Source organism: Coregonus lavaretus (genome assembly GCF_964263955.1).
Source record: "Coregonus lavaretus genome assembly, chromosome: 32".
Taxonomy (NCBI): Eukaryota; Metazoa; Chordata; class Actinopteri; order Salmoniformes; family Salmonidae; genus Coregonus; species Coregonus lavaretus.
The window spans coordinates 21,318,743-21,346,157 of record NC_140019.1 but is presented as its reverse complement, the minus strand read 5'-3'; the positions used below and the strand labels follow the sequence as shown (position 1 = coordinate 21,346,157).

General features: G+C 41.8%; 1 protein-coding gene across 1 annotated transcript; it reads right to left on the bottom strand.

Annotated features, from left to right (window-relative positions):
* On the bottom strand, nt 1-25,948 carry elovl6 (ELOVL fatty acid elongase 6). Its single transcript, XM_084150593.1, has 4 exons — nt 25,721-25,948; nt 7,026-7,157; nt 6,499-6,650; nt 1-3,202 (listed from the first exon to the last, which is right to left on the bottom strand). Exons 1-4 carry the CDS (start codon nt 25,801-25,803, stop codon nt 2,739-2,741), a joined length of 831 nt encoding a protein of 276 aa, XP_084006719.1. The 5' UTR covers nt 25,804-25,948; the 3' UTR covers nt 1-2,738.
* Between the last annotated feature and the right edge of the window lie 1,467 nt (nt 25,949-27,415).

The following is a 27,415-nucleotide window of genomic DNA, read 5'->3' as shown; positions in this document are numbered from 1 at the left end:
GGCGGAATAACACTCCTTGTTTGTACTCTTGGTTCTTTAGCAACAATGATACAGTGTGAACGCACAAGAACATGACAGACACCATTAAAAGACACAAGTTACTTAAAGTTATAACATAGAATTTTGACAATTGCATGTTTTTTTTTCTTAACATACACTACCAGTCAAAAGTTTGGACACACCTACTCATTCAAGGGTTTTTCTTTATTTGTACTATTTTTTACATTGTAGAATAAAAGTGAAGACATCAAAACTATGAAATAACACATATGGAATCATGTAGTAACCAAACAAGTGTTAAACAAATCAAAATATAGTTTATATTTGAGATTCTTCAAATAGCCAGCCTTTGCCTTGTCAGCTTTGTACAATCTTGGTATTCTCTCAACCAGCTTCATGAGATAGTCACCTGGAATGCATTTCAATTAACAGATGCGCCTTCTTAAAAGTTCATTTGTCGAATTTCTTTCCTTCTTAATGCGTTTGAGCCAATCAGTTGTGTTGTGACAAGGTAGATTGACTGACCTTCATGTATACAGAAGATAGCCCTATTTGGTAAAAGACCAAGTCCCTATTATGGCAAGAACAGCTCAAATAAGCAAAGAGAAATGACAGTTCATCATTACTATAAGACATGAAGGTCAGTCAATCCAGAACATTTCAAGAACTTTGAAAGTTTTTTCAAGTGCAGTCGCAAAGACCATCAAGCGCTATGATGAAACTGGCTCTCATGAGGACCGCCACAGGAATGGAAGACCCAGAGTTACCTCTGCTGCAGAGGATAAGAACATTAGAGTTACCACCCTCAGAAATTGCAGCCCAAATAAATGCTTCACAGAGTTCAAGTAACAGACACATCTCAACATCAACTGTACAGAGGAGACTGTGTGAATCAGGCCTTCATGGTCGAATTGCTGCAAAGGAACCACTACTAAAGGACACCAATAATAAGAAGAGACCTGCTTGGGTCAAGAAATTGGAATCCAAATTGTAGATTTTTGGTTCCAACTGCCGTGTTTTTGTGAGACGCGGTGTGGGTGAACGGATGATCTCCGCATGAGTAGTTCCCATCGTAAAGCATAGAGGAGCAGGTGTTATGGTGTGGGGGTGCTTTGCTGGTGACACTGTCTGTGATTTATTTAGAATTCAAGGCACACTTAACCAGCGTGGCTACCACAGCATTCTGCAGCGATACGCCATCCCATATGGTTTGGGCTTTGTGGGACTATCATTTGTTTTTCAACAGTACAATGACCCAACACACATCCAGGCTGTGTAAGGGCTATTTTACCAAGAAGGAGAGTGATGGAGTGCTGCATTAGATGACCTAGACTCCACAATCCCCCGACCTCAACCCAATTGAGATGGTTTGGGATGAGTCGGACGGCAGAGTGAAGAAAAAGCAGCCAACAAGTGCTCAGCATATGTGGGAACTCCTTCAAGACTGTTGGAAAAGCATTCCAGGTGAATCTGGTTGAGAGAATGCCAAGAGTGTGCAAAGCTGTTATCAAGGCGAGGGGTGGCTATAAAATATATTTTGATTTGTTTAACACTTTCTTGGTTACTACATGATTCCATGTGTTATTTCATAGTTTTGATGTCTTCACTATTATTCTACAGTGTAGAAAATAGTAAAAATAAAGAAAAACCCTTGAATGAGTAGGTGTGTCCAAACTTTTGACTGGTACTGTAAATATGTTTTAAATTCAATTCACTTCAATGTCCACCGGTCTTGAGGCCTTTTTCCGTGACCGTTTCTTTCGTTAAAGTCTTTGGAAATGTATAGCGTCTCGCTTTCAAATGTGGTCTGCGACTTTGTAAGGTCATTACTGGCAGGTGAACAGATCACTGTCAGACTCCGTTTCCCATAATGCCACACATACAGTGTGGTCACATGATTCATTTTCTCCACTGGGCCTTCAGATCAGATGTTTGTATGTAACTAAGCAGCCTTCCCCTTTGATGCCTTTTGGCATCGTTTAAGCCCATATCTGATCTTAATCAAGATCTTTATCAAGATGATATGCATATAATATGAAAAAATTTAGAGAAACCTAAAACCTGAGAAAATATCGTGTTGCAATGATGGATACAGAAGTTAGTGTCATTCGTTCCATCGGCACAAATCATCCACCGAACACACAGCAGCCGTCACACAAAAGTCTACCTCTCACACACTCCTAGTGTCTAAAACAATTCGACAAAAACCAGAAAAGCAAAGAACGATGAAGAAAAGACATTGACAAAAAACACCTAGATGGTTTCAATAGTACATTTAAGTCACCTCATTCTTCATAAGTACCAATACATTTCCTATTTATCAAGTAACACCTTTTCAAGTAGATGTACTTCCTTTATCTGGTATAAAATTAACTGTCCCATAAATATGGAGAATCAAGTGGGAGCCAAAGAAACATCAGGTGATGGACACACTGACTGTTTGTCGCCTTGGTGAGTAGTGCTTCCTTCCTCAGTGCAGCTCTCTAGAGATGGCACCTCCGTCAAAGTGAAGGATTTTACATCTGTGCATTAGTAGTATGCTCAAGCACAAATGGACAGCAGTCCCGCCTTTTGTTCCCTCGTGTTCTACCCCCAACCACCCTCCCTCTTTCATTCCTCCACCCATCCGTCCATCATCCATCCATCCATTTGCCGATAATTGTCCCCATCTCCTCAGTCATTGGTCCTCGCGTCTCGTGTCCATCAGTCTCCCTTCTTTCTTTCCCTCTCAAATGAGTCTACTGGGTCTTCCTAGCGGCTGCGGCGGCGGCTTCTGCTTTAGCTGCGGCGGCCTTCTTGGTCTTGTCAATGTAGGCCTCATGGAAGAACTGACAGAAGAGCACAAAGTAGCTGAGGTACATGAGTGAGGACCACACAATGTTCTGCACGTGAGACGGGCACTCCTGACCCTGCTGCATCCACGAGTAAACCAGGTAGTTCACCACGCAGCCCACCAGCATCTGGGTGATCTGCGTGAGCGTGATGAACATGGCGAATTTCCTTGAGACCTTGAAGCCGGCCGCTCTCAGGGCGTAGTAAGAGTACATGACGGCGTGGACCAGGTAGTTCATGGTCATGAACCAGCCGCCGCCAGCCACCATGTCCTTGTAGGAGTACCAGGAGTAGAGCAGAACAGTGATGTGATGGTACCAGTGGAGGAAGATGAGCTTCTGCTTCCGCAGCACGATGAACAGGGTGTCACCTGCATGGCGGGTGTGGAGAGAGAGAGAGAGAGAGAGAGAGAGAGAGAGAGAGAGAGAGAGAGAGAGAATGTCAGAGACCGAGAGAGATAATGTCATGTCAGAGAGAGAGAGAGAGAGAGAGAGAGAGAGAGAGAGAGAGAGAGAGAGAGAGAATGTCAGAGTTACAAATGGAAAGGAACAAAAGTGCACACCTTTACACAGTAAGTCATCAATTTCAGGTAACACTTATTACTAGCATTAAGTGCTATTTAAGTGTTATCCTCTAATACAGGGGTTCCCAAACTTTTCCACAGAAATTACAACAATATATATGGGCTAAAAAATCCAAATAAAAAAACATTAGCTGACATGGGCTAGTTGATCTGGACATTTCTGACAAGTTATAAATAGCTCTCCTCTCTAAGGTATGCAATGACTAACATGACAAGAGGAACTGATGATACATTACCCATTTCAACCCCTCGCCCCACCGTTTGGGAACCACTGCTCTAATACCATCATGTTCTTGGTAAATCAATGTTAAAAGATTGTGATGACAACATTTAGGAGTGATAAGACAAAGCAAGGACCCAAATAAATATTTACAGTGTTTAATACATTTAATTTAATCCCAGATAAATGCACTGAGGGTTCTCAGAATGTTTATTCTGTAAGTATCAGTTATAAAGCAGAACAGTCTCCAGGGTGTATCTGTTTTAAAGCAGAACAGTCTCCAGGGTGTATCTGTTTTAAAGCAGAGCAGTCTCCAGGGTGTATCAGTTTTAAAGCTTTGGGAACATTTTTCAGCTTTGCTCTGTGAAATGGGGCCCACTTACATCAGACATCTCAGCTACAGGTTATACAGGAAAACTTAACATATACAGTGGGGAAAAAAAGTATTTAGTCAGCCACCAATTGTGCAAGTTCTCCCACTTAAAAAGATGAGAGAGGCCTGTAATTTTCACCATAGGTACACGTCAACTATGACAGACAAATTGAGATTTTTTTTCTCCAGAAAATCAAATTGTAGGATTTTTTATGAATTTATTTGCAAATTATGGTGGAAAATAAGTATTTGGTCACCTACAAACAAGCAAGATTTCTGGCTCTCACAGACCTGTAACTTCTTCTTTAAGAGGCTCCTCTGTCCTCCACTCGTTACCTGTATTAATGGCACCTGTTTTAACTTGTTATCAGAATAAAAGACACCTGTCCACAACCTCAAACAGTCACACTCCAAACTCCACTATGGCCAAGACCAAAGAGCTGTCAAAGGACACCAGAAACAAAATTGTAGACCTGCACCAGGCTGGGAAGACTGAATCTGCAATAGGTAAGCAGCTTGGTTTGAAGAAATCAACTGTGGGAGCAATTATTAGGAAATGGAAGACATACAAGACCACTGATAATGTCCCTCGAATCTGGGGCTCCACGCAAGATCTCACCCCGTGAGGTCAAAATGATCACAAGAACAGTGAGCAAAAATCCCAGAACCACACGGGGGGACCTAGTGAATGACCTGCAGAGAGCTGGGACCAAAGTAACAAAGCCTACCATCAGTAACACACTACGCCACCAGGGACTCAAATCCTGCAGTGCCAGACGTGTCCCCCTGCTTAAGCCAGTACATGTCCAGGCCCGTCTGAAGTTTGCTAGAGTGCATTTGGATGATCCAGAAGAGGATTGGGAGATGAAACCAAAATAGAACTTTTTGGTAAAAACTCAACTCGTCGTGTTTGGAGGACAAAGAATGCTGAGTTGCATCCAAAGAACACCATACCTACTGTGAAGCATGGGGGTGGAAACATCATGCTTTGGGGCTGTTTTTCTGCAAAGGGACCAGGACGACTGATCCGTGTAAAGGAAAGAATGAATGGGGCCATGTATCGTGAGATTTTGAGTGAAAACCTCCTTCCATCAGCAAGGGCATTGAAGATGAAATGTGGCTGGGTCTTTCAGCATGACAATGATCCCAAACACACCGCCCGGCCAACGAAGGAGTGGCTTCGTAAGAAGCATTTCAAGGTCCTGGAGTGGCCTAGCCAGTCTCCAGATCTCAACCCCATAGAAAATCTTTGGAGGGAGTTGAAAGTCCGTGTTGCCCAGCGACAGCCCCAAAACATCACTGCTCTAGAGGAGATCTGCATGGAGGAATGGGCCAAAATACCAGCAACAGTGTGTGAAAACCTTGTGAAGACTTACAGAAAACGTTTGACCTGTGTCATTGCCAACAAAGGGTATATAACAAAGTATTGAGAAACTTTTGTTATTGACCAAATACTTATTTTCCACCATAATTTGCAAATAAATTCATTAAAAATCCTACAATGTGATTTTCTGGAAATTTTTTTCTCATTTTATCTGTCATAGTTGACGTGTACCTATGATGAAAATTACAGGCCTCTCTCATCTTTTTAAGTGGGAGAACTTGCACAATTGGTGGCTGACTAAATACTTTTTTCCCCCCACTGTAGATGCAATGCATTCAAGGTGACCTTATCTCTTATCATACCATACCGGTCTAATTGGTGAACCCACTGCTCGACAGTGGAACACTACCAGAGGATTCAGTCTGTGTGTGAGAGTGTGTTTGTACAGCATCATTCTCTCTGAGTCTCTCTCTCAGTCTTTCTCTCTCACTCTCTCAGTCTTTCTCTCTAACTCTCTCAGTCTTTCTCTCTAACTCTCTCTCTAACTCTCTCTCTCCCCCATACACCTCAGTGACAGCGATGAGTGCTTGGGCCAGCAGGTTTGGACTCCACCCAACCAGAGAGCTAGAGCCAGGTTAGGGGTAGGGGCTTCTATCCCCCTCCTTGTGCCCCTGAGAGGGGGCTCCTGCTCTGGGCATCGTACTCAGAGCTGACAGGGTGTGGAGCACCAGTGACAGCAGGACTGGGCAATAACAAAAGGGCCACACAGGCAGAAAATGGATTCCCAGACACAAAAAGGCCAGACTCTGGGAACAAGGGAAAGGTCACTAAAACTAGGACCCGTTAGGGTGAGATGGCACGCCTGTCTCTGAGGTCATTGAGGACAGAAAAGATAATCGAACATGTCATTCATCTTCATGCCTAAAGATCTGTGTGCCAATCCACTGGTGGATTTTTTCAGCCAATGGGAGCAGAGATATTTCATGGGTATTATCTCAACATACTATACAGTATGTCCAATACCACAGTCTCATAAACCTTTCTAACCACAATGGACACTATGGACAGAAAAAGCCACATGTAAAACATATTCATGCATTATAGATGAGGATAAGTAGTAGTAGTAGTAGTAGTAGAAATAGTAGAAATAGTAACAGTCAACTTACCCAATTCTGGTGCTTTACTGAGCACAAAGGCGTAGGCCCAGAACTTGCTGACCGGCCCGTTGTAGAAACTCTGATCACACACCGACTGCTTGAGCCCTTTAGTCATCAGAATGTATGTCATGTAGCTTCCAGTGCGGACAGCACCAAATATACTGGACAAGAAAGAAAGAGAAAACGAAGGAAAGAGAGAGAGTAGAATGCTGTAAGTGAACCCCCAGGACTCGGGAATACAGTTACTCCGCCGGACTCTGGTATACAGTCACTCCCCAGGACTCTGGTATTCAGTCTCTCTCCAGTCTCTCTCCAGTCTCTCTCCAGTCTCTCTCCAGTCTCTCTCCAGTCTCTCTTGCCACAGCAATGTTTGTGCAGCATCGTTGTTTGAGTAAGTAATTCTGAAAACTGGCAGCATGACTTCTTTACTCTAAACTATCCTGACTGTTCCTTTAAGAGGTAGCTATACCTAAGGCCACAAGAAGCTTACAGTATGTGCATTCACTGGTGCAGTGTTGTAATGTCTGCCCTCTTACCTGAACACTGCGAGGGTGAGGGACCATAGCACCAGCGGTTTCCTCAGATTGAATTTCTCCCTCTGTTTCATCACATGGCGGCCACCGAGTATGCAGGCAGCATAGAGGGCCGAGAAGAGGAAGGACTTCTTCCTGTAAAGGAAGAATGGAGTTTGGGGAACATAATCAGCACTTACTAGTGTCAAATAATGTAATAACAGATGGCCTAAAATACACAGTATAAAATATACAGTAGCGCAACATTAGATCATTTTTGGGGTATTACAAAAGCATCTGACAAACTTTGATTTTGGAGTAGACTACTCCATTAATTCCACATGGAGCACTGAATACCAGCTGAAACACCACCTGGCCAGTTCAGATCTAAATGATCTACATACTGAAGTGCTCAGCGTTATCATCTGAGGGGTTAGATGTTGAGTGGGCCAAAATAAAGCAACGTTTCAAAGCAAGATGTATTTGTTTGGTCCCAGTGGGCTCAGAATGAGACTTGAGGTCTAATCAATCACATTTGGGTGGCTGATGATGCAGCTTATGCAATACATTACTATATATAACAAAGTGATGTTAACTATAAACCAAGAGGAACCCAGACTTTGGGCTCCCATATGTTATAACCAAAACCCTAGAGATAACTCCCCTTCTCCATTCTGCAACCTCAGCTTCATATAGTGACAACGGCATTATTTCTTGCTCTTTTCAGCTGACTAGGTAGGTCTACAAGAACTTAAAAACAGGAGAAGTGCTTATTTTTTTGACTTCGCTTCCCTGTGAAAAATGGCTGAAGAGAGGGAAAAGGAGAAAGCTTATTTAGGGTAATGATGATATATTGAGGAGGAAAATGTGGCTTGTCATTATGCTTGAGTTCTCTAACTCTATGATAGCATAGGCATTTGCCTCTCAGCCTCCCTGTCATTCCCCCTGGCCAGATTGGAGTTGTCTTTTAATTTGTCAATGCAATGCAGGAATATTACCTAAAATCCCATTCATACCTCCACCTACTTTGCCCTGGCCATCCTTATAAAAAGTGTTTCAGACCCAATTCCCAGAAGCATTATAGGGCTAAGCAAGATCATGCACCCTTTCTTGTCAATGCACTTTGCCCCACATAACCCCTAACATCATCTTTCCCTGAACCAGAGGTACATAGCATATTGGAAGTAGGGAGGTTTACATTTGGGTACTATATCTGATTCTGGTTAGATCTACTGAAAAAAATATAAACGCATCATGCAACAACTTCAACGATTTTACTGAGTTACAGTTCATATAAGGAAATCAGTCAATTGAAATAAATAAATTAGTCCCTAATCTATGGATTTCACATGACTGGGCAGGGGCACAGCCCTGGGTGTCAGGCCCACCCACTGGGGAGCCATCCCAGCCAATCAGAATATGTTTTTCCCCACAAAAGGGCTTTATTACAGACAGAAATACTCCTAAATTTCATCAGCTGTCCTTGTGGCTGGTCTCAGATGATCCCGCAGGTGACGAAGCCGGATTTGGAGGTCCTGGGCTGGCGTGGTTACACGTGGTCTGCGTTTGTGAGGCCGGTTGGACGTACTGCCAAATTCACTAAAATGACGTTGGAGGCTGCTTATGGTAGAGAAATTAACATTCAATTCTCTGGCAACAGCTCTCAAAACTTGAGACATCTTTGGCATTGTGTTGTGTGACAAAACTGCATATTTTTGAGTGGCCTTTTATTGTCCCCAGCACAAGGTGCACCTGTGTAATGATCATGCTGTTTAATCAGCTTCTTGATATGCCACACCTTTCAGGTGGATGGATTATCTTGGCAAAGGAGAAATACTCACTAATAGGTATGTAAACAAATTTGTGCACAGAATGTGAGAGAAATACGCTTTTTGTGAGTATGGAAACTTTCGGGGATCTTTTATTTCTGCTCATGAAACATGGGACCAACACTTATCAGTATATTTGCTTTGAAGTGAAGGAAGAAAGGTTAAAAAAAATGGGCAAACAAAGTAAATCTAACATTATAGAAACATAATAGATCCTAACTTCCTATAGGGACACTCACTAGCCTGTGTTGACCAGAACTAACACTTCTGAACAACCTCACCCTGAACAATATCCTGAAAGAACATTACTGTTGTTGACAACGAGTAACCCTTTGTGCAAAATGCAAATAATCAAACTGCTAGTGCTCCCCATCATCTGTGTTTGCTTGCAGGCTTGATAACTGATTGAACAAAGGACAAAGCAGTGCAGTGAAAGTCCAAAGAAGCTGCTTTAACACAATGATAGCACAGTTCTGAGCGCAGAATGACATCATTGTTTCGATGCAAATAAACAAGGGTGAAGAATGGAGAGAGTCTGAGTAAGCGTCCTATAGTGAGGCAGAGCGAATTCCAGACGAACAACAAACCCACATTCCCCAGACACTGTCTTCACAGCCAAAAAGGTTAAAGGTCACAATGATACAGTAAATGGATTCCTCAGAACAGTACAGTTGAAGCTTCAGAGATGTGGATACTAGGAAGTAGAGGACCAAATACCCTGTTCACACCATCATACCAAACCCAAACCAAACTGTGCTGGTTCTGATCTTTTCTTTTCACGCGATCCTATTCAGCACAGTTCCCAGCAACTATGGTGGATGCTAAACCAGGTCAGCACAGTAAAGCTTGGTTTGGTTCAGCTTGGTTTGTCTCAGTAGTGTGTAAAGCCCTACAGAGTACGGTCTGAATGAGGTACAATAACATGGGGTAAAACCCACAAAGGTCGGAGAAAACCTGGGGCATGTTCAAAAGTTGACAAATGCTCGATCGGGCCAGCTGTGGCCAAGTTATGCCTCCAGGAATGGAAATGAATTTGAGACGTCAGTGTGAATTCACATCATGCCTCCACGCCTCGTAGTACCTGCATGTGGCAAGGGCATTCACGTCGGAGCTTCGGATAGGGGCTGGGGGCTGAAAGTGTCTCTTGCTGCCTCTCTATACCTAGGTCTAGGGGTCAGAGGTCATCACCTATATGCTGATCTATGGTCAGTTTTGCATGTTAAAGTCCGACTGCCTTTAAAAAGCAATGAATCCCTTTGAAAACGGCTTGTGGCTTCGATATGAGTCAGAAACAGTTATTCTAGTGTCGAAACAGACTACAAAGTGTAAATAGGATAAGTTTAGTCATAAAGTCAGTCTCATCTAAAATGGAGTTTGGTACATCCATGCGTCACAACGGTTAAATTAAGGTTGAGTTTTGATTTGACAATGTACATTTGCCCACTAACATGGGGTGAACAGCTACGGTGATTGCTCTCTATCCAATAGCATAGACAGTGAGACAGACCTTGCACACATAAGACAACACAGCGCAAATGTTTTTACTTGAGAAATATTGCACCAAGTTAGTTAGATGTAAAATTGCGCAACTAAAACATCCTCGGCAAAAACATAAACATTTATTATTGAGTTATCTTAGATTCATTCTGGGGATTTTGAGGAAGTGAAATAGGCTTCCGTGTCTACAGTGTCTCATGGGGGACAAACATTAACCAAATGCGGAATCAGTCAGGAAACACACCTCCAAGACTGAAATCTAATTTTTCTAATGAGCAACAGAAAAACAAACGAGCCAATCGGCATGTTGAGTGGCTCTTTAATAGTTAAGGTCATGATTGGGGGAGTATAAGTTTATCCTAGATCTGTGCCTCTAAGCGACTTCTAACAGAGAAGCTCTGTCAGGGAGGGTTATAGTCAGAGATATGCAATCGTCTCTGAATGATAACATCAGAGATGGTGTACTAATCCAAGAGATTTATCTTCACCTGAAACAAGATTTATGCACTTCAATCAAATCCAAGACATTAGACTCTTGGCACTGGACTCATTTCTTCACAACTGATTTATTTGTTATTTACTTCCATCTGACAATAATGAACCACAAATCTACCTGAGACAGGATATATTTAGATGAAAACTCAGTTTGGTGTCAAAAAACCCAGCAGTGAGTGTCTGCTAATATGTAAATGCAATGCTATTTGGAAAACAGGAAACTCTACACTATGAATGCTGTTCCTGACTAATTACGATGGCACAATGTATCAGGAGAAGGAGTACTACTGTTACAAGTACAGTAGTGCAATCAGAAGAGACTTCTCACACTCTGCGCATTCTGAAACCTTGCTTTATTCTTCTAGCTGAGATTTGTTGAAAATACCTTTACGATTCACCTCAGCTTCATTGGCGGTTTAAAGCACAGCCTAACAGTGATTCAAAACGAATAATCACTGTGAAAATAATAAACATCACATACAGCAAATGTGGAACATTGAGGCTTCAAACAAAACCATGAGTGGGATTTCAAGAGATGTGATTTTATTTCCTGAAATTAGACATATTTCATGAAATGTTCCTATGCTTTAAATGGAGTTGTAGCCCTTTTTCTTCATTATTATATTGTACCTCTCACATCCCTGAGAGCTATCCAACAGATCTCCTCCTATTGCCAGTCATCATCAGCATCCGTGGAGAGCAAGCCAGCTCCCATGCATTCCCTTATCGCTGGGCGGTGGCCAAGTGTGTACCAGAGCCTCTGCTGGAGCTAAGCAAACATTAGGGGCTGACCTAATGCTTTCTGATAGAGCGAGCAAAGCAGTGGCGGCCTGCCGGGGGATCTCATTTTCTCCTATGTCTGCACCATGTATCAGGTCATCCTGCCAAACAGAGCTAGCTAGTGGCGTGAGCTATAAATATTAATAAAACGTTGATGACTTTTAATATGAAGGAGGCCACAGAACTAATGACTGCGCCTGGTTATAATCATAATGTAGGATCGCACAATATTGTACCTCTTTGCACTTACTTGTGGAATAATATGTCCCCTGGCTTAGGGCTTGTTTGAAAAATCATTGCAATAGGTATCTCGCTCTGTAAATATTTAACAGTGTAAGTGGAGAGAGATTAGATAGGGAAAGTGTGGACAGATCTCTAAACAAATCTTCCCTGAAGATACTGGACCATGGCAGGAACTATTTGACTCAACTTCTCTAATGCAAAAGGAGTCTTTCAATATTGCTGACTAGATCTGCATGCATCTTCTAATGGTTGGGCCAACCCAGTGTTATCAGTTCACAATAACTAGGCTAGTCGCCCTTGTGGCCCTTTCCCTCTCCCTAGCTGTGTTGGTCAAAGCTACTGGCAAACCTGATGTGTAACTTGGATCTGTATTAGCTGGAGCGGGAGATTTCACCCCTTACGTAACACTGCCTTTGAGGATGAGTGTGTGTTCGGTCTGAGAGCTGCCTTCACAGTATAGCGACTCAGTTCAGGGTGAATGGCCTTGTTCCCTGGCTTGCTTTAGTTGTTTGTAGGTTGCACAGTAGCAGGGGAATCAGTAGTGGGGTCAAGCCATACCCCTGAGGTACGCCAAACGTTCGGTTCTGTAACAAAGTGCTACATAAGGCCAAGATATAAATAAGCCCTGGATATAACAGATTAGACAGTCCGGTAAGAACAATCCTGATGCCCGATGTCCACCAGATGCATATGCGTTTTGTTTTGCTGGATGTCCGTCCTTGATGCACATGTGCTTTGTTTTCAACTCGCTAAAAGGTAGCTAGTTGGAGTCTGTGTGTGTGTAGTTCTGTTTGTACCACTGCACGGTAAAGCAACACACAAGTTGAAAATATTGAACACATGCGATACACCGCAGCCAAGTGTGGCACCCCCAATGTAGCGCTGCAGACTGCTCCATTGACAATTAATGACTTCTGCCAGAACGCAAAGTGTTTGATGCATCTGGTGTTTGATAATGATACATTTAAAATGTACACTGTTAGTTACACTGCCTATTTCAGTTGAGCTGATAATAACTGTACAACAAGGCAAATTATTTTGTTTGGCTGTGGCAGATAATCGTTTCAGCTTGTTAAGGGATTAAAGTGTAATGGTGAGTGGCTGGTTTATTTATAGTAGAAAGAGAATGAAAGGTTTGCAAAGGTTTGAATGAGACCTATTGCATTTAGCGAATAAAAATATGCAAGGTGAGCAGTGCAAATTAGATGTATATTTCACCTCATGGCCACTTGCGCAAATGCAAAAACACATTTAATGTGATACACTGGCAGGTGGAAAATGAATATCTGCCTCTGCAAAAGCTGTTTGATAAAATACAATGGAATGACTGCTCTTTCCTCCGTCTGCATCCTGACTATCAGCTGACACTTTGACAAGATGGCAAATTCACCCCACATCTCCCTCTATGTCTCCCCCATCCAGATGAGTTGCTGGGTGACAACATCAAGCCAGAGGTGGGCTCTGGGTCGATGCAGTCAGCAGCAATCACCATCATTGCATCCTGTCCTTCTGGGAAAAGCAGCATGTAAAACATCCCTCCCAGAAGTCGATACCATAACTCATTGGGACCAGCTAGCTGGCCTAACCTTTGCGAAAGGAAAATTCTAACCTTTGTCAGAAAGTCACAATCAGTGACGATGTAGTATTAGCTACTGAGGGGAGAGGAAGGTTCCATAGGAAGTTGGAATGTGATGGCAATATAATACTGGGTATGGACCAAAGACTCCCCCTAGGAACTCCTGTAGGTCTGAAACAATTGGGTAGATAAGCAATGTGCGTTGCAGTTCTTGACAGAAACCAGTGCGCCTGGCACCTACTACCGTACCCTGTTCAAAGACACTTAAATCTTTTGTCTTGCCCATTCACCCTCTGAATGGCATACATACACAATCCATGTCTCAATTGTTTCAAGGCCTAAACATCCTCCCCTTCATCTACATTGATTGAAGTGAATTTAACAAGTGACATAAATAAGGGATCATAGCTTTTACCTGGATTCACCTGGTCAGTTAATGTCATGAAAAGAGCAGGTGTTCTTAATGTTTTGTATTCTCATTGTTTTGTATTCTCATTGTATGTCCACGCAATAAGCCAACATGGTATCTATCCCATCACGCTTTGTAGGGATCTACAGCCCTTCCTTCAGAATTGCACAAAACAACTGATCCTACAATGATATGCAGTCACCCAAGAGGATGATGTCCGATCGCTTGGAAGCCCACTGAGGGTTTCAACAACTGAATACACTACACAACCTGAGCAACCATCACTGACTCTGAGCAATGGTGACATCTGTGACTGGGAATGACTCCGCAGGTAAATGGAATATATGTGTACTTCAGAGGCAGGCAGCCACAATGTGTCGGACATTGAGACCAGCCAGCTGTGATGTAAGTACACAACATTATGGACTGATCTGTGCGTTGTTTGGACACTTGCTGGCACAGAGCCATACACTCATGCTTACACTCTTGCTTACACACATGCTTACACTCTTGCTTAGACACGCACACACATGCACACACACATGCACACACACACACACACACACACAGGGGCCAGGGCCGTAACTACATATTAGGACACCAAGGTCTAATTCAAAAAAAAATTATACAATACAAATATATATTTTGTACATAATAATTTAAAATAAAAAATACGCATCAACATCTAAATATTGCTCCCAGCGTTAATCAAAGCTCAGAACGCTTATATTCTTGATCTGACTGAGTTCTAGTCGCGCCTGCCTCTTTGCGAACGAGTGGAATCATGAACAATGGTTTGTTTGTTATGTGATTTACCTTTAGCAGCACATTCACCACCCTCTCAAACGGCTAACTTCGCCCTCTTGTGGCACAGGCAAAGGGCCAGATATGTGAAATTAACTACCCTAGCTCGGAGTCGGTTCAAGCAAGCAACTAGAGAAGCTGCTGACAGTGTGTTTGCGAGATGCCGGACAAAATGCAATTCTAAAATCGTCCTGCGACACCTGCCGTGTCTATAGACATCCTCCAAACAAACAAAAACGGCTCTTGGCGAATGAGTGCACAACTGGTAAATAGTCGCTTATAGATGTGTCAATCAGTCAGGTGGCTAGCTGCCGGCAGAAACTTCTATTGCAGTAACGTTGAAGGGCTCCGGCTATGTATTAGCCAGCTAGGATGAAGTCAGAAGCTAACGTTAAACGGAGCCTACCTCAGCAGGAGTAAAAAACTGTTCTCATAATAACTGGTAAGGCTGAGGCAGGCTGCAATGCATGCAGGAGGAAGCAGAGGAGACAGAGAGAGACAGGAAGCAAGCAGAGAGAGGTTAGTACAGTGGTTCCGAAACTTGGGGTTGGGGCCCCATGTGGGTTCCCCTGAGAAGATCTGAACTAATCTTTTCAAACAAGTTATAAAAAATAAATAAAAACGAACATATGTTTTAATATGAACATATCCACAAGGCCGATCTTCCCTATAGGCCTACATTAAAATGCTAAGTTCGAAAAATGTAATACGTTTTCGTTTATATTGGTGGATGTTTGTCTTATCGCAATCGCCCACTGGAGTTCATAGTTTACCCATTACCCACCTTTTTTTTTTACCACTACATCACTGATATTAATACAGAATCATAAGTAGTATTCTAATAATTCATGTGAATGTGATAATGCGATCATATTGGTGCTCCATTGATGTCTGTTGATTAGTAATACCTAGGAATACAAATATGATTTAGTGAGGACCTCCAGACTTCACTAAAACTTAAACCCTGGTTACGGCCCTAACCAAAATTATTTTTCAATCATTTCGTTCCGAACAGAAGCATTATTTTTTTTGTTCCGTTCCACTGTTCCGACCAGCAAATTAAATTCTGAACTGGTTTGAATAAAACAAAAAGCACTGTTTTATATCATTCCTTTCTTCCCTTTATACAGTGGGGGAAACAAGTATTTAGTCAGCCACCAATTGTGCAAGTTCTCCCACTTAAAAAGATGAGAGAGGCCTGTAATTTTCACCATAGGTACACGTCAACTATGACAGACAAAATGAGAATTTTTTTTTCCAGAAAATCAAATTGTAGGATTTTTTATGAATTTATTTGCAAATTATGGTGGAAAAAAAGTATTTGGTCACCTACAAACAAGCAAGATTTCTGGCTCTCACAGACCTGTAACTTCTTCTTTAAGAGGCTCCTCTGTCCTCCACTCGTTACCTGTATTAATGGCACCTGTTTGAACTTGTTATTAGTATAAAAGACACCTGTCCACAACCTCAAACAGTCACACTCCAAACTCCACTATGGCCAAGACCAAAGAGCTGTCAAAGGACACCAGAAACAAAATTGTAGACCTGCACCAGGCTGGGAAGACTGAATCTGCAATAGGTAAGCAGCTTGGTTTGAAGAAATCAACTGTGGGAGCAATTATTAGGAAATGGAAGACATACAAGACCACTGATAATGTCCCTCGAATCTGGGGCTCCACGCAAGATCTCACCCCGTGGGGTCAAAATGATCACAAGAACAGTGAGCAAAAATCCCAGAACCACACGGGGGGACCTAGTGAATGACCTGCAGAGAGCTGGGACCAAAGTAACAAAGCCTACCATCAGTAACACACTACGCCGCCAGGGACTCAAATCCTGCAGTGACAGACGTGTCCCCCTGCTTAAGCCAGTACATGTCCAGGCCCGTCTGAAGTTTGCTAGAGTGCATTTGGATGATCCAGAAGAGGATTGGGAGAATGTCATATGGTCAGATGAAACCAAAATAGAACTTTTTGGTCAAAACTCAACTCGTCGTGTTTGGAGGACAAAGAATGCTGAGTTGCATCCAAAGAACACCATACCTACTGTGAAGCATGGGGGTGGAAACATCATGATTTGGGGCTGTTTTTCTGCAAAGGGACCAGGACGACTGATCCGTGTAAAGGAAAGAATGAATGGGGCCATGTATCGTGAGATTTTGAGTGAAAACCTCCTTCCATCAGCAAGGGCATTGAAGATGAAACGTGGCTGGGTCTTTCAGCATGACAATGATCCCAAACACACCGCCCGGCCAACGAAGGAGTGGCTTCGTAAGAAGCATTTCAAGGTCCTGGAGTGGCCTAGCCAGTCTCCAGATCTCAACCCCATAGAAAATCTTTGGAGGGAGTTGAAAGTCCGTGTTGACCAGTGACAGCCCCAAAACATCACTGCTCTAGAGGAGATCTGCATGGAGGAATGGGCCAAAATACCAGCAACAGTGTGTGAAAACCTTGTGAAGACTTACAGAAAACGTTTGACCTGTGTCATTGCCAACAAGGGGTATATAACAAAGTATTGAGAAACTTTTGTTATTGACCAAATATTTATTTTCCACCATAATTTTCAAATAAATTCATTAAAAATCCTACAATGTGATTTTCTGGAGAAAAAAAATCTAATTTTGTCTGTCATAGTTGACGTGTACCTATGATGAAAATTACAGGCCTCTCTCATCTTTTTAAGTGGGAGAACTTGCACAATTGGTGGTGGCTGACTAAATACTTTTTTTCCCCACTGTACCTCTGAAAACATTTCTTTTTTTTACATTTAGCTTGACATTAAATTACTTCACCAATCATGCAGTGCGAATAGAGCAGCTTGCTATGGAGTGGGCAAGCTATAGCTCAGTGAGTTGTTTGTGTGACAAGAGGCAACTGAAATTTTGCGGGTGGGGAGAGAGCGAGTTAGGGTGGAGGAGAAGGAGGCTTGGCTTGAAGTGCTGGGCATCTTGTTATGACATGCATTATTTGAATTAGGCCCACAGAATTATACCTACGGAGGAGCGTCTTCTATGGAGGATATTTTAATGTCTTTTAACATCAGAGTTGACTTAACGTTGGACCAGAGATAGCTAGCTAACTAACAAGCTTGTGTGTGCAGAGCAGCACCAGAATTAAAAACACGTCTTACCTTTTTGGAGTCAATAAATCCAATGTCAAATGTGATAACTATAGTATCCCTAACCAGTAGCGGTGTGTGGGTAAAATCACTGGGGAAGCCAAGCCAGAAAAAAAGCCATATTAAAACCTGTTTTGTTATAATTGTGTTTGCTCTATAACATGTCTTGACACCGGCCTAAGGCCGAGACAATAAGAAGACACAGTGGCAGAATAAATTCAACCGCACCTTTGTTCACAATACTGGAGAGCAACCACTGTTGCAAACAGTTACATGATCTACAGCATGGTCAAGCAAGTTAATGTTTACGACATTTTCGGACCACTAAACAACTATTAATATAGAACCACGGAGAGTTGCCGCAAGTCACAAAGAAAACAGGAGCTGCCTCCACTATTCCAGCACCATTTCAACATCATCAAATCACCTATGCATAGTCTAATAAAGTGACAACTAAAAGATACCAAAAACAATTTAGTCCAATCAACGTAAGCTAAATATGATGTGGCTGTCCATTGTTCTGATTTGTGTGTGTGTGTGTGTGTGTGTGTGTGTGTGTATATATGTGTTCATGAAGTAGAAAAAAACATGTTGACTCATCCTACAGGTAGAGAAACGCCAATGCCATCCTCCTCTCTTTCATGTTGCCTAAACGGTCTATGACTCTGTCATGCAGTACCGGTTTTATTTTTTGTTGTCCTTGGCTACCTGGCTAAAATGCTTGCTCGCTAGCCTTACTTCCTTTCATGGGAAACGTTAGCTAGTTAACATTAGCCTTCTACATCTAGCTACATATTGAAAGGCTGGTCATGGCTCACAACACCATCTTCCCAGAAACCCTAGACCCACTCCAATTCGCATACTGCCCCAACAGATCCACAGATGATGCAATCTCTACTGCACTCCACACTGCCCTTTCCCACCTGGACAAAAGGAACACCTATGTGAGAATGCTGTTCATTGACTACAGCTCATCACTAAGCTAAGGACCCTAGGACTAAACACCTCCCACTGCAACTGGATCCTGGACTTCCTGATAGGCCGCCCCCAGGTGGTAAGGGTAGGCAACAACACATCTGCCACGTTGATCCTCAACATAGGGGCCCCACAGGGATGCGTGCTTAGTCCACTCCTGTACTCCCTGTTCACCCACAACTGCGTGGCCAAGCACGACTCCAACACCAACATTAAGTTTGCCGACGACACAACGGTGGTAGGCCTGATCACCGACAACGATGAGACAGCCTATAGGGAGGAGGTCAGACACCTAGCAGCCTATTCCCCCTCATGAGACTGAAAAGATTTGGCATGGGTCCTCAGATCCTCAAATAGTTCTACAGCTGCACCATCGAGGGCCTCCTGACTGGTTGCATCACCGCCTGGTATGGCAGCTGCTCGGCCTCCGACCGCAAAGTGCTAGAGAGGGTAGTGCGTACGGCCCAGTACATCACTGGGGCTAAGCTTCCTGCCATCCAGGACCTCTATAACAGGCGGTGTCAGAGGAAGGTCTTAAAAATTGCCAAAGACTCCAGCCACCCTAGTCATTGACTGTTCTCTCTGGTACCGCACGGCAAGCAGTATCGGAGTGCCTAGTCTAGGTCCAAAAGGCTTCTTAACAGCTTCTACCCCCAAGACATAAGAATGCTGAACAGCTAATCAAATGGCTACCTGGACTATTGGCATTGGCCGTTAAATAAGAATAATTTTTTTAAATAATTTTTTTACGCTGCTGCTACTCACTATCAATTATCTATGCATAGTCACCTTACCTATACCTACATGTACATATTACCTCAATTACCTCGACTAACCTGTACCCCTGCACATTCACTCGGTACTGGTACCCCCTGTATATAGCCTCGTTATTGTTATTTTATCGTTACTTGTAAAACAATTTTTACTTTCGTTTATTTAGTAAATATTTGTTTATTTAGTAAATATAGTAAAAAAAAAAAAACTCTTACTTTTCTTAAAACCGCATTGTTGGTTAAGGGCTTGTAAGTAAGCATTTTACTGTAAGGTCTACACCTGTTGTATTCGGCATATGTGACAAATAACATTTAATTGGATTTGATTTGAACTTCCATCCTCTCAGTCCAGAGGCACAATATATGAATTTATGGTTGGATCAGAATCCCTGTTACAATCACTGGCCAGTACGGAGAATTAAGTAAAACCACAAGTCCAAATCCCTATCTCCATCCATGGCTAATTTAAGAAAGGGACAATTTTAGCTAGCTAGCTAGCCACCAGAAGACAACAATACAATGAGATGCAACAATTCAAGTTGTTTCTGTCAATTAAGTATTTCTCGCAATGCGATGTGATAGGAGTGCAGCCAAATCCAAACTGGCTTCCCTTTACACTTTTTTTTGGTGCGCCAGGGCCATTTACAGTTGAGCTCACTCAGTTTTGCTCAACGCTGATTGGCTATTATTTTATTTTTTAAATGATCAAGGGAGGCCAAATGCTCGCTGGCTTCCCTTGCATTCAATGCTATGGGCGGCAACAATGTCATACTCTTTTTGACCAGACGGCATCAGATAGATGGCCTACACATACAGAGACAGAGGGGCGCTCTTTCGCTCGCTCGGATGCTTTCTCTGGTGAGATACATTCAGCCTCTTCCGAATTGAAGGAAAATTATGAAACACAGAGAGACGAAAAATAAATTATTATTTCTTTTTTTCTTGGTCCATTTTTTGGGGAAGCCTGGCTACCCTTGGCATCCATGAATAAACACCACTGTCCCGAACTAGCATTGAAAAAGTTAATCCATTCTTCTATAACAAATAAAATCTCTCTCCCCATCTTCTGAATCACAATTGTAACATCAGTAGGCTGCTGCTATGCTTCGGAAGGGGAACGGCGGGTAGACTACACGCACACATACTGGCAAAGATTTTCAGCTGGCAGGCAGACACTGGAAGAAGTTACTGATTGACAGAGAGGGCTTTGCATAGGTACTTTTTTTGCATCTTTTGTGGGACTGGGAAAAAAAATGCCCAGAACGTAAAATAACGTTATTAACTAGTTCCCATGCTTTTAAAATAGCGGTTCTGTTCCAGAACAGTATACTGTAGATCACTTTCATTCCCGGTTCTGATTCTGTTCCTTTAAAATGTTTGTTATTTTCCAGTTCAGTTCTGTTCCCTGAACCAGTTCCAACCGCTGATACACACACCTCTAGAAGAGGGTGATCTGGTGCTATAGGGTTTGAGCCCGGAGGGAATGTGATAGTTAATAACGCTATGCTGAGCAAAAACAGTCCCTTGGTACTATTTTTCTCTCTCACTGGGCAATGTCTCATCAGGTTTATAACTTAAGACCACACAGAGAACAAACAGTGTCGTCTTTATAAACCTCAAAATATAGAGACATTTGAATGTCCAATTATTTTCAGTTATATCCACAAAGTGCATCCTATTGGCACTGAACGCTGATCTCAAAGTCACCTTGTGAAATAATCTGTTTAATGTCAAAGCATCATCAAAATGTCACAGTGCCACTTTGTTGGCTAACTCCAAAAGAACAGGTGTATGTTGCCAAAATGCTGTATGTGCCCAGGACTGAGATTGTAATGGAAGGATCCCACTAGGCACAACCTGGTTGAATCAATCTTTGTTTCAACATAATTTGTCAATGTAAGTCAAAGTAAACTGTTGTTTTGAGGTTTACATTTTAACCACAGGATTGTCATCATGGTAACCAAATTTCAACATAGACAATATGTTGAATTTGTACCTATATTAAAACAACGTCAGATCATTATATCCACTATCAGAGAAAAAAACAATAGGCTGGGCAACACCTCCTACTGGAGAATTGTTATATCTACAGCTACCATTTGGTCTTCTCATCCAGGGTTTTAACCAAGCCCAGTCCTGCTTAGCTATAATATTTGTCTCTATTACAATGTGCTATTATGAGAATGCTTGTTGAGAGATCTCCTCTTAAAAAATAAATAGATTCACTGTTGCTATCCAAGTCATTCCAAAGGGTACGTTTAACAGAGCAAATAAAATGTGACCATACTTTATCACTCATACAGTTGAAGTCGGAAGTTTACATACACCTTAGCCAAATACATTTCAACTCAGTTTTTCACAATTCCTGACATTTAATCCTAGTAAAAATTCCCTGTCTTAGGTCAGTTTGGATCACCACTTTATTTTAAGAATGTGAAATGTCAGAATAATAGTAGATAGAATGATTTCTTTCAGCTTTTATTTATTTCATCACATTCCCAGTGGGTCAGAAGTTTACATACACTCAATTAGTATTTGGTAGCATTGCCTTTAAATTGTTTAACGTGGGTCAAACGTTTTGGGTAGCCTTCCACAAGCTTCCCACAATAAGTTGGGTGAATTTTGGCCCATTCCTCCTGACAGAGCTGGTGTAAATGAGTCAGGTTTGTAGGCCTCCTTGCTCACACACGCTTTTTCAGTTCTGCCCACACATTTTCTATAGGATTGAGGTCAGGGCTTTGTGATGGCCACCCCAATACCTTGACTTTGTTGTCCTTAAGCCATTTTGCCACAACTTTGGAAGTATGCTTGGGGTCATTGTCCATTTGGAAGACCCATTTGCGACCAAGCTTTAACTTCCTGACTGATGTCTTGAGATGTTGCTTCAATAAATCCACAACATTTTCCTTCCTTCATGATGCCATCTATTTTGTGAAGTGCACCAGTCCCTCCTGCAGCAAAGCACCCCCACAGCATGATGCTGCCACCCCCGCACTTCACGATTGGGATGGTGTTCTTTGGCTTGCAAGCCATCCCCTTTTTCCTCCAAACATAACGATGGTCATTATTAGCAAACACAACATGCCATTGGAACACAGGACTGATGGTTGCTGATAATGGGCCTCTGTACGCCTATGTAGATATTACATTAAAAAAAAAAATTCAGCCATTTCCAGCTACAATAGCCATTTACAACATTAACAATGTCTACACTGTATTTCTGATCCATTTTATGTTATTTTAATGGACAAAAAAATTGCTTTTCATTCGAACACAAGGACATTTCTACATGACCCAAATTCACAATTGCTGTAACAATCTGTGCAGAATCTTGAACGGCATTGATCACTTGCACCATGTACTTTTAATGTAATCTCAACTGCAATCCAGGTCATGTGGTTGTGCTATTAAATGAAGCACAGTGATGTCACAATCTGTTGTATTAATAAACAAAATATCTGACATTGTATTCCCATTTGAGTGGTTGTAATCTCATTGATCAACATCTCAACCAAATATTACCCAATTATACACCTTGAAATGATGTGGTGTGCCCAGTGGGATATTTTATCAATTTACTGAGTCTCAACCAAAAACATTTGTCCTGAGGGGGATGGTACTTGCAGGAGCTAACGGCAAATAAGGGTAGTTTAATTAGCCATTATGTGAGGATAGCTAAATGCTGTTTTTCAAGTTAAGCACACTGTCCCCTGAAGCCGTAACAGTGATTTGAAGATCAGCCTGGACTGGCCAGATGCCATTTCCAGACATGCTGAGTCAACCATGACATTTTTCTCCCGTTTGGATTGAACACCCCAATAGCAAAGAGCAAGCCTTGTTACAACAATGAGGCAAGGTTTGCGTAAGCTTGATTCTTTGCAGTCGTTCCCAAAAGAGCTTATCATCTGTCCTCACTTTCCCCAGGGATTTTGTCCTCGCTGGACTAAGGTGCACTTCCTGAGTTTGTTAGTACTGGCAGCTACAGAGGCCATCCCTGAATCCGTTTCATCATACAGTAGTCAATAGACTACAGCAGCCTACCATTAAACCTTTCCTCTCTTTCCCATTGGTTTTTGGTAGGCCTCAACATACAGCAGCCCTTTCAAGAAATGTGATGAGAGAGAGAGGGAGGTCACCTGCATAGTGAGAACACATGCTTAAATTACAATGCTGTAGAGTTTGAAATAGTTTTTTTGATGAGTTCATGCATCAGAAAGTGTCATTAAGGTATTTCGTTTTATTGAATAGGGCCCCAAGGGTTGAAGGTAGTTCAAATGTGCCAGACAATCACACATGAAACAATGCATTGTTATTGTATCTGTATGGCAGAGAAAGAAACAGGTTGGTTAACATTCATTGCTTATTTCTCTCTCTAGGAGTTTATGCTTAAGGGCTGCACCTATATACAACTAGGTTCACTACTCTATAACATAGCTCTCAAAACATGTAACATGTTCATATATCTATTGTGTAATGTCAATTTGGGTGAATATGACTAACCACTCATGAATTTGTGTTGTGGTTATTTCCTCTCAGAACCATGTGATATGATCTTGTCAGAGCAGACATCCCTGCTGCAGTGCAAACGCTGCCCAGAACAGTGGGCCCAGATCCTCAGCTGTGATGTGATTGGCTAGCACTCTGTCAGCAGACATCATAAGATAATTTCTATTGGTCAATTGGTAGCACCAATTTATAGGCAGCTCCTGCACAATGTTTCCACAGGCTTGATTCTGAAAAGGGACACATTTGGACTCCCGGTAAAATGTCCGGTAAAATGCCCTTTTTTAAGGAAGTGTTTTAACTGCAACATAAATGTTTCTACTATTATAAATTCCCACACTTATTTTTGGTACTTCCTAGTTCTGTAGCCTACCCATAAACCAGCATGTGGCATTAGTGTATGCTGCTGTTGCATTACAAATTAGATTTTTACCTGTCCATTGAAGGTTTTTCAACAGGTATAAATACTTGGATCATCATTTAAGTCAGTTTATAACCAATGCATGAGTGGTAACCTCCCATAGGCTACAACAATGGTAAACTCAGGAGACTAATTAGACACTGATGGTCATGGATAACAGTAGGTTATAAAAAAAAATTTTTAAAAACATAATGGTGATTTATTTGCTAGACACTTGTATTAGTAGGGTGTGATTGCAGATCGAGCATAACCTGATTATGGCCGTGCTCATCACCTGCATCATCAATATGCATTACCAAGCCAAATTATTCAGTCTGTGGTGGATATATAACGGTTTTACTCCGTCTTTGGTGAGCATATGTCTATGTTAAGGGTTTGGCCAGAACATGAACATATAGCCTATCCAAGCAGTGCCGTTATTTTGAGTGTTTGGCTATAATTTGGTCATATTTTCTTTAGGAATGTGGTTGTAATGGTTAGCACCATAGACGTATAGGCTAGGAAGGCAATTGCCACAGACACTGATGCGTTCTGTGTCAATGAATGAACACGTTTGTTTAGTTATTCTGTCCGTTTGGCTAGAGAAACGAGACTACAGACACCAAGCCGGTATTGTGCATATTGTGCGTATTGTAGGTCTAGATGTAATCTGTTTTTGGAGCGCAACGGACGGTAGACTAGATAAAACAGTATGCTAATAAACGAACGGTCTACCTCTGTCAAACCCTCGGCCTACCAATGTGGGGTTTCTTTCATTCATAGCCTATCGGTTGTAATACGGGCTATTGGGCAGCGGTAAATGTAAGAGGATGGAATTATCTGGTCAGGAGACAGATAATAGCAGCACCGCATCACCTTGAATACCTGGAATCTGATGCCTAAAATAAACATTCTACATACGCAAACCACTTTAAGTCACATCAGAAGGCAAGGCAATTGTAGCGAGATGTAGCCTAACAATAGGGTGCTATGTTCAGTTGGTAGGCTATGCACCAATGGGCACTTTCTTGATTCATTGTAACTAATTCACAGCCATGCCTATATATGCATATGCTGTGAATAGGGCAGGCTACTGTGTGTGCGGATGATCCTCTAGCGGGTTTATGCAAGAGCTTTTATTATAGGAAAGCCTAAGCAGACCATAACATAAGCTATTTGCAAGCTTAACGTTAGCAGCATCCAGAATAAGGCTATTCTTATTCATTTCCTGTTCCTATTAATAAGATGAGGAAATTATGTCACATATACACCAACAATCCTCCCCACATCAATATGATATTTCATAGACTATATCTACCAGTTTTCTTGCATCCATCGTATGGCTTCGTCCTCGTTGAACTGTCTCTCAAATTCGTACTCTTGTAGCGCCAACACCGACATGTTCACTGTGCGCTTTCCTGTAAACAGATACAAAGCTATATTCTGATTAGATGTTATATTTAACTGGTTTCCTCTAACTCTCTATCTCAGCTACACCCCTTGTCTTGCATTGCTCTTGCCACTGCCAGAAACTCCAACTGAATGCGAACGTCCGGCTATATGACAGCTCGAGCCGGCATAGGCCCTCTCCACCAAGAAGGTGGATTCACGGTCCTAAAGCCTGAGTGCCATATTTGTTCTGCAAGTAGATTGTCACTGTGATGCCTCGTTCACATTAACCAAAGGCACTCCATTACGTTGCGCAGGATGTCATTCATTTCAATGGAATCGCAATGCTCCCGTGCGATTGAAGGCTCTGTTGCGAGGACGCTGCACACTGAATCCCCACTGTAATTCACATTAAGACAAGATGTCACCAAATTATTTACCCAACACTTTCCCTGGCTGTCACTGCTCTTGCTCAACAACAACAAAATGTCATCTGTGTCATCACAACTTTTGGAGATATTTCAACAAAACGATTGATCCATTTTTTTGCAATTTTGAAAAAGTTGTAGATATATTCCAATGAAGTTAGATCTATAATTGTTTTTTTTAAATATACAAGTAGGAAAGCCTTAAGATAAATAACCCACCTGTTTAGAGAGAAACATTTAGAAAATGTTTGAGTAAAGTAGCAATATGTTGGATGAGTGTGTTGGGGGCTAGTTACCCCTTTATGGTTATGAATGTGTTTCTACCTGTCATTTAGACAATGACTAGCCCAGTTAGCGCTACTTTATGCTAACTTGCTAGCTAGCAACGTCACTAGCAGTAAATGCTAGCCAGCTAGCTAGTTAGCGTAAGCTGCTAGGAGTGTTAGCTAGCAACCTTACTACCAGATCGTCTGAGGTAAAATACATAAAAAAAGATCGCGTAACTTAATTGCAGTTGTAAATGTTTCTACTAGTGACTGATAGCTTTACAGTTAATCTTACTCTATAGCCTTCTAGCTATTTTACACAGCATTTTATGTCATATAGCTAGATAGCTAGCTACGTTTTTAAGAGATAGCTTTTAAATTGGCATCTCTGCCCCTGTTTTCAGTCACCGATTGGATTAGGGTTGAGCAGCGCAGGAGGTGGGCTCATGAGTTGTGCTCCAATTTTACTAGGGATAGCTTTATTTGTGACCTATGTACAAATTAGAATGGTGCAATAGCAGAGCATAAGAGAGTTGCCACATCAATGTTACACTGAATTAATTAGTTAAGTTATTGTTATTAAATGTTATATTCCAATGTAATTTAATGTTATTAGTTATATTCCATTCCAATATTATATTCAAATGAATATATTTTAAATGAATTTAAAACGACTATTGAAAAACTTTTGCTCCTGAATGTCATTTTAAAGACTGCTGAGATATAAAATCTTGCCTTACTCAAATAATATTTAGTGCAACTGTACATAATGGATTGTATGGAAAAGGAACAACAAAGAAAGGACAAAGAAAATTAATGTGCAAGTGCGTAAAAAATTGGGACTTTACATCAAATCTCCTCATAGTGCGGATATTAATGGTGACATGTGCAATACCATTTTCTCCCCATATTTTATATACATAATTAAAA

Excerpts from the sequence above, each read along its gene's own strand:
- elovl6 (XM_084150593.1), bottom strand. The coding sequence starts at position 25,803 with ATGTCGGTGTTGGCGCTACAAGAGTACGAATTTGAGAGACAGTTCAAC. Across the intron at positions 7,158-25,720 it reads CGATGGATGCAAGAAAACTG|GAAGAAGTCCTTCCTCTTCT; the intron begins GTAGATATAGTC and ends CTTCCTTTACAG. Across the intron at positions 3,203-6,498 it reads CAGTAAAGCACCAGAATTGG|GTGACACCCTGTTCATCGTG; the intron begins GTAAGTTGACTG and ends CCCGCCATGCAG.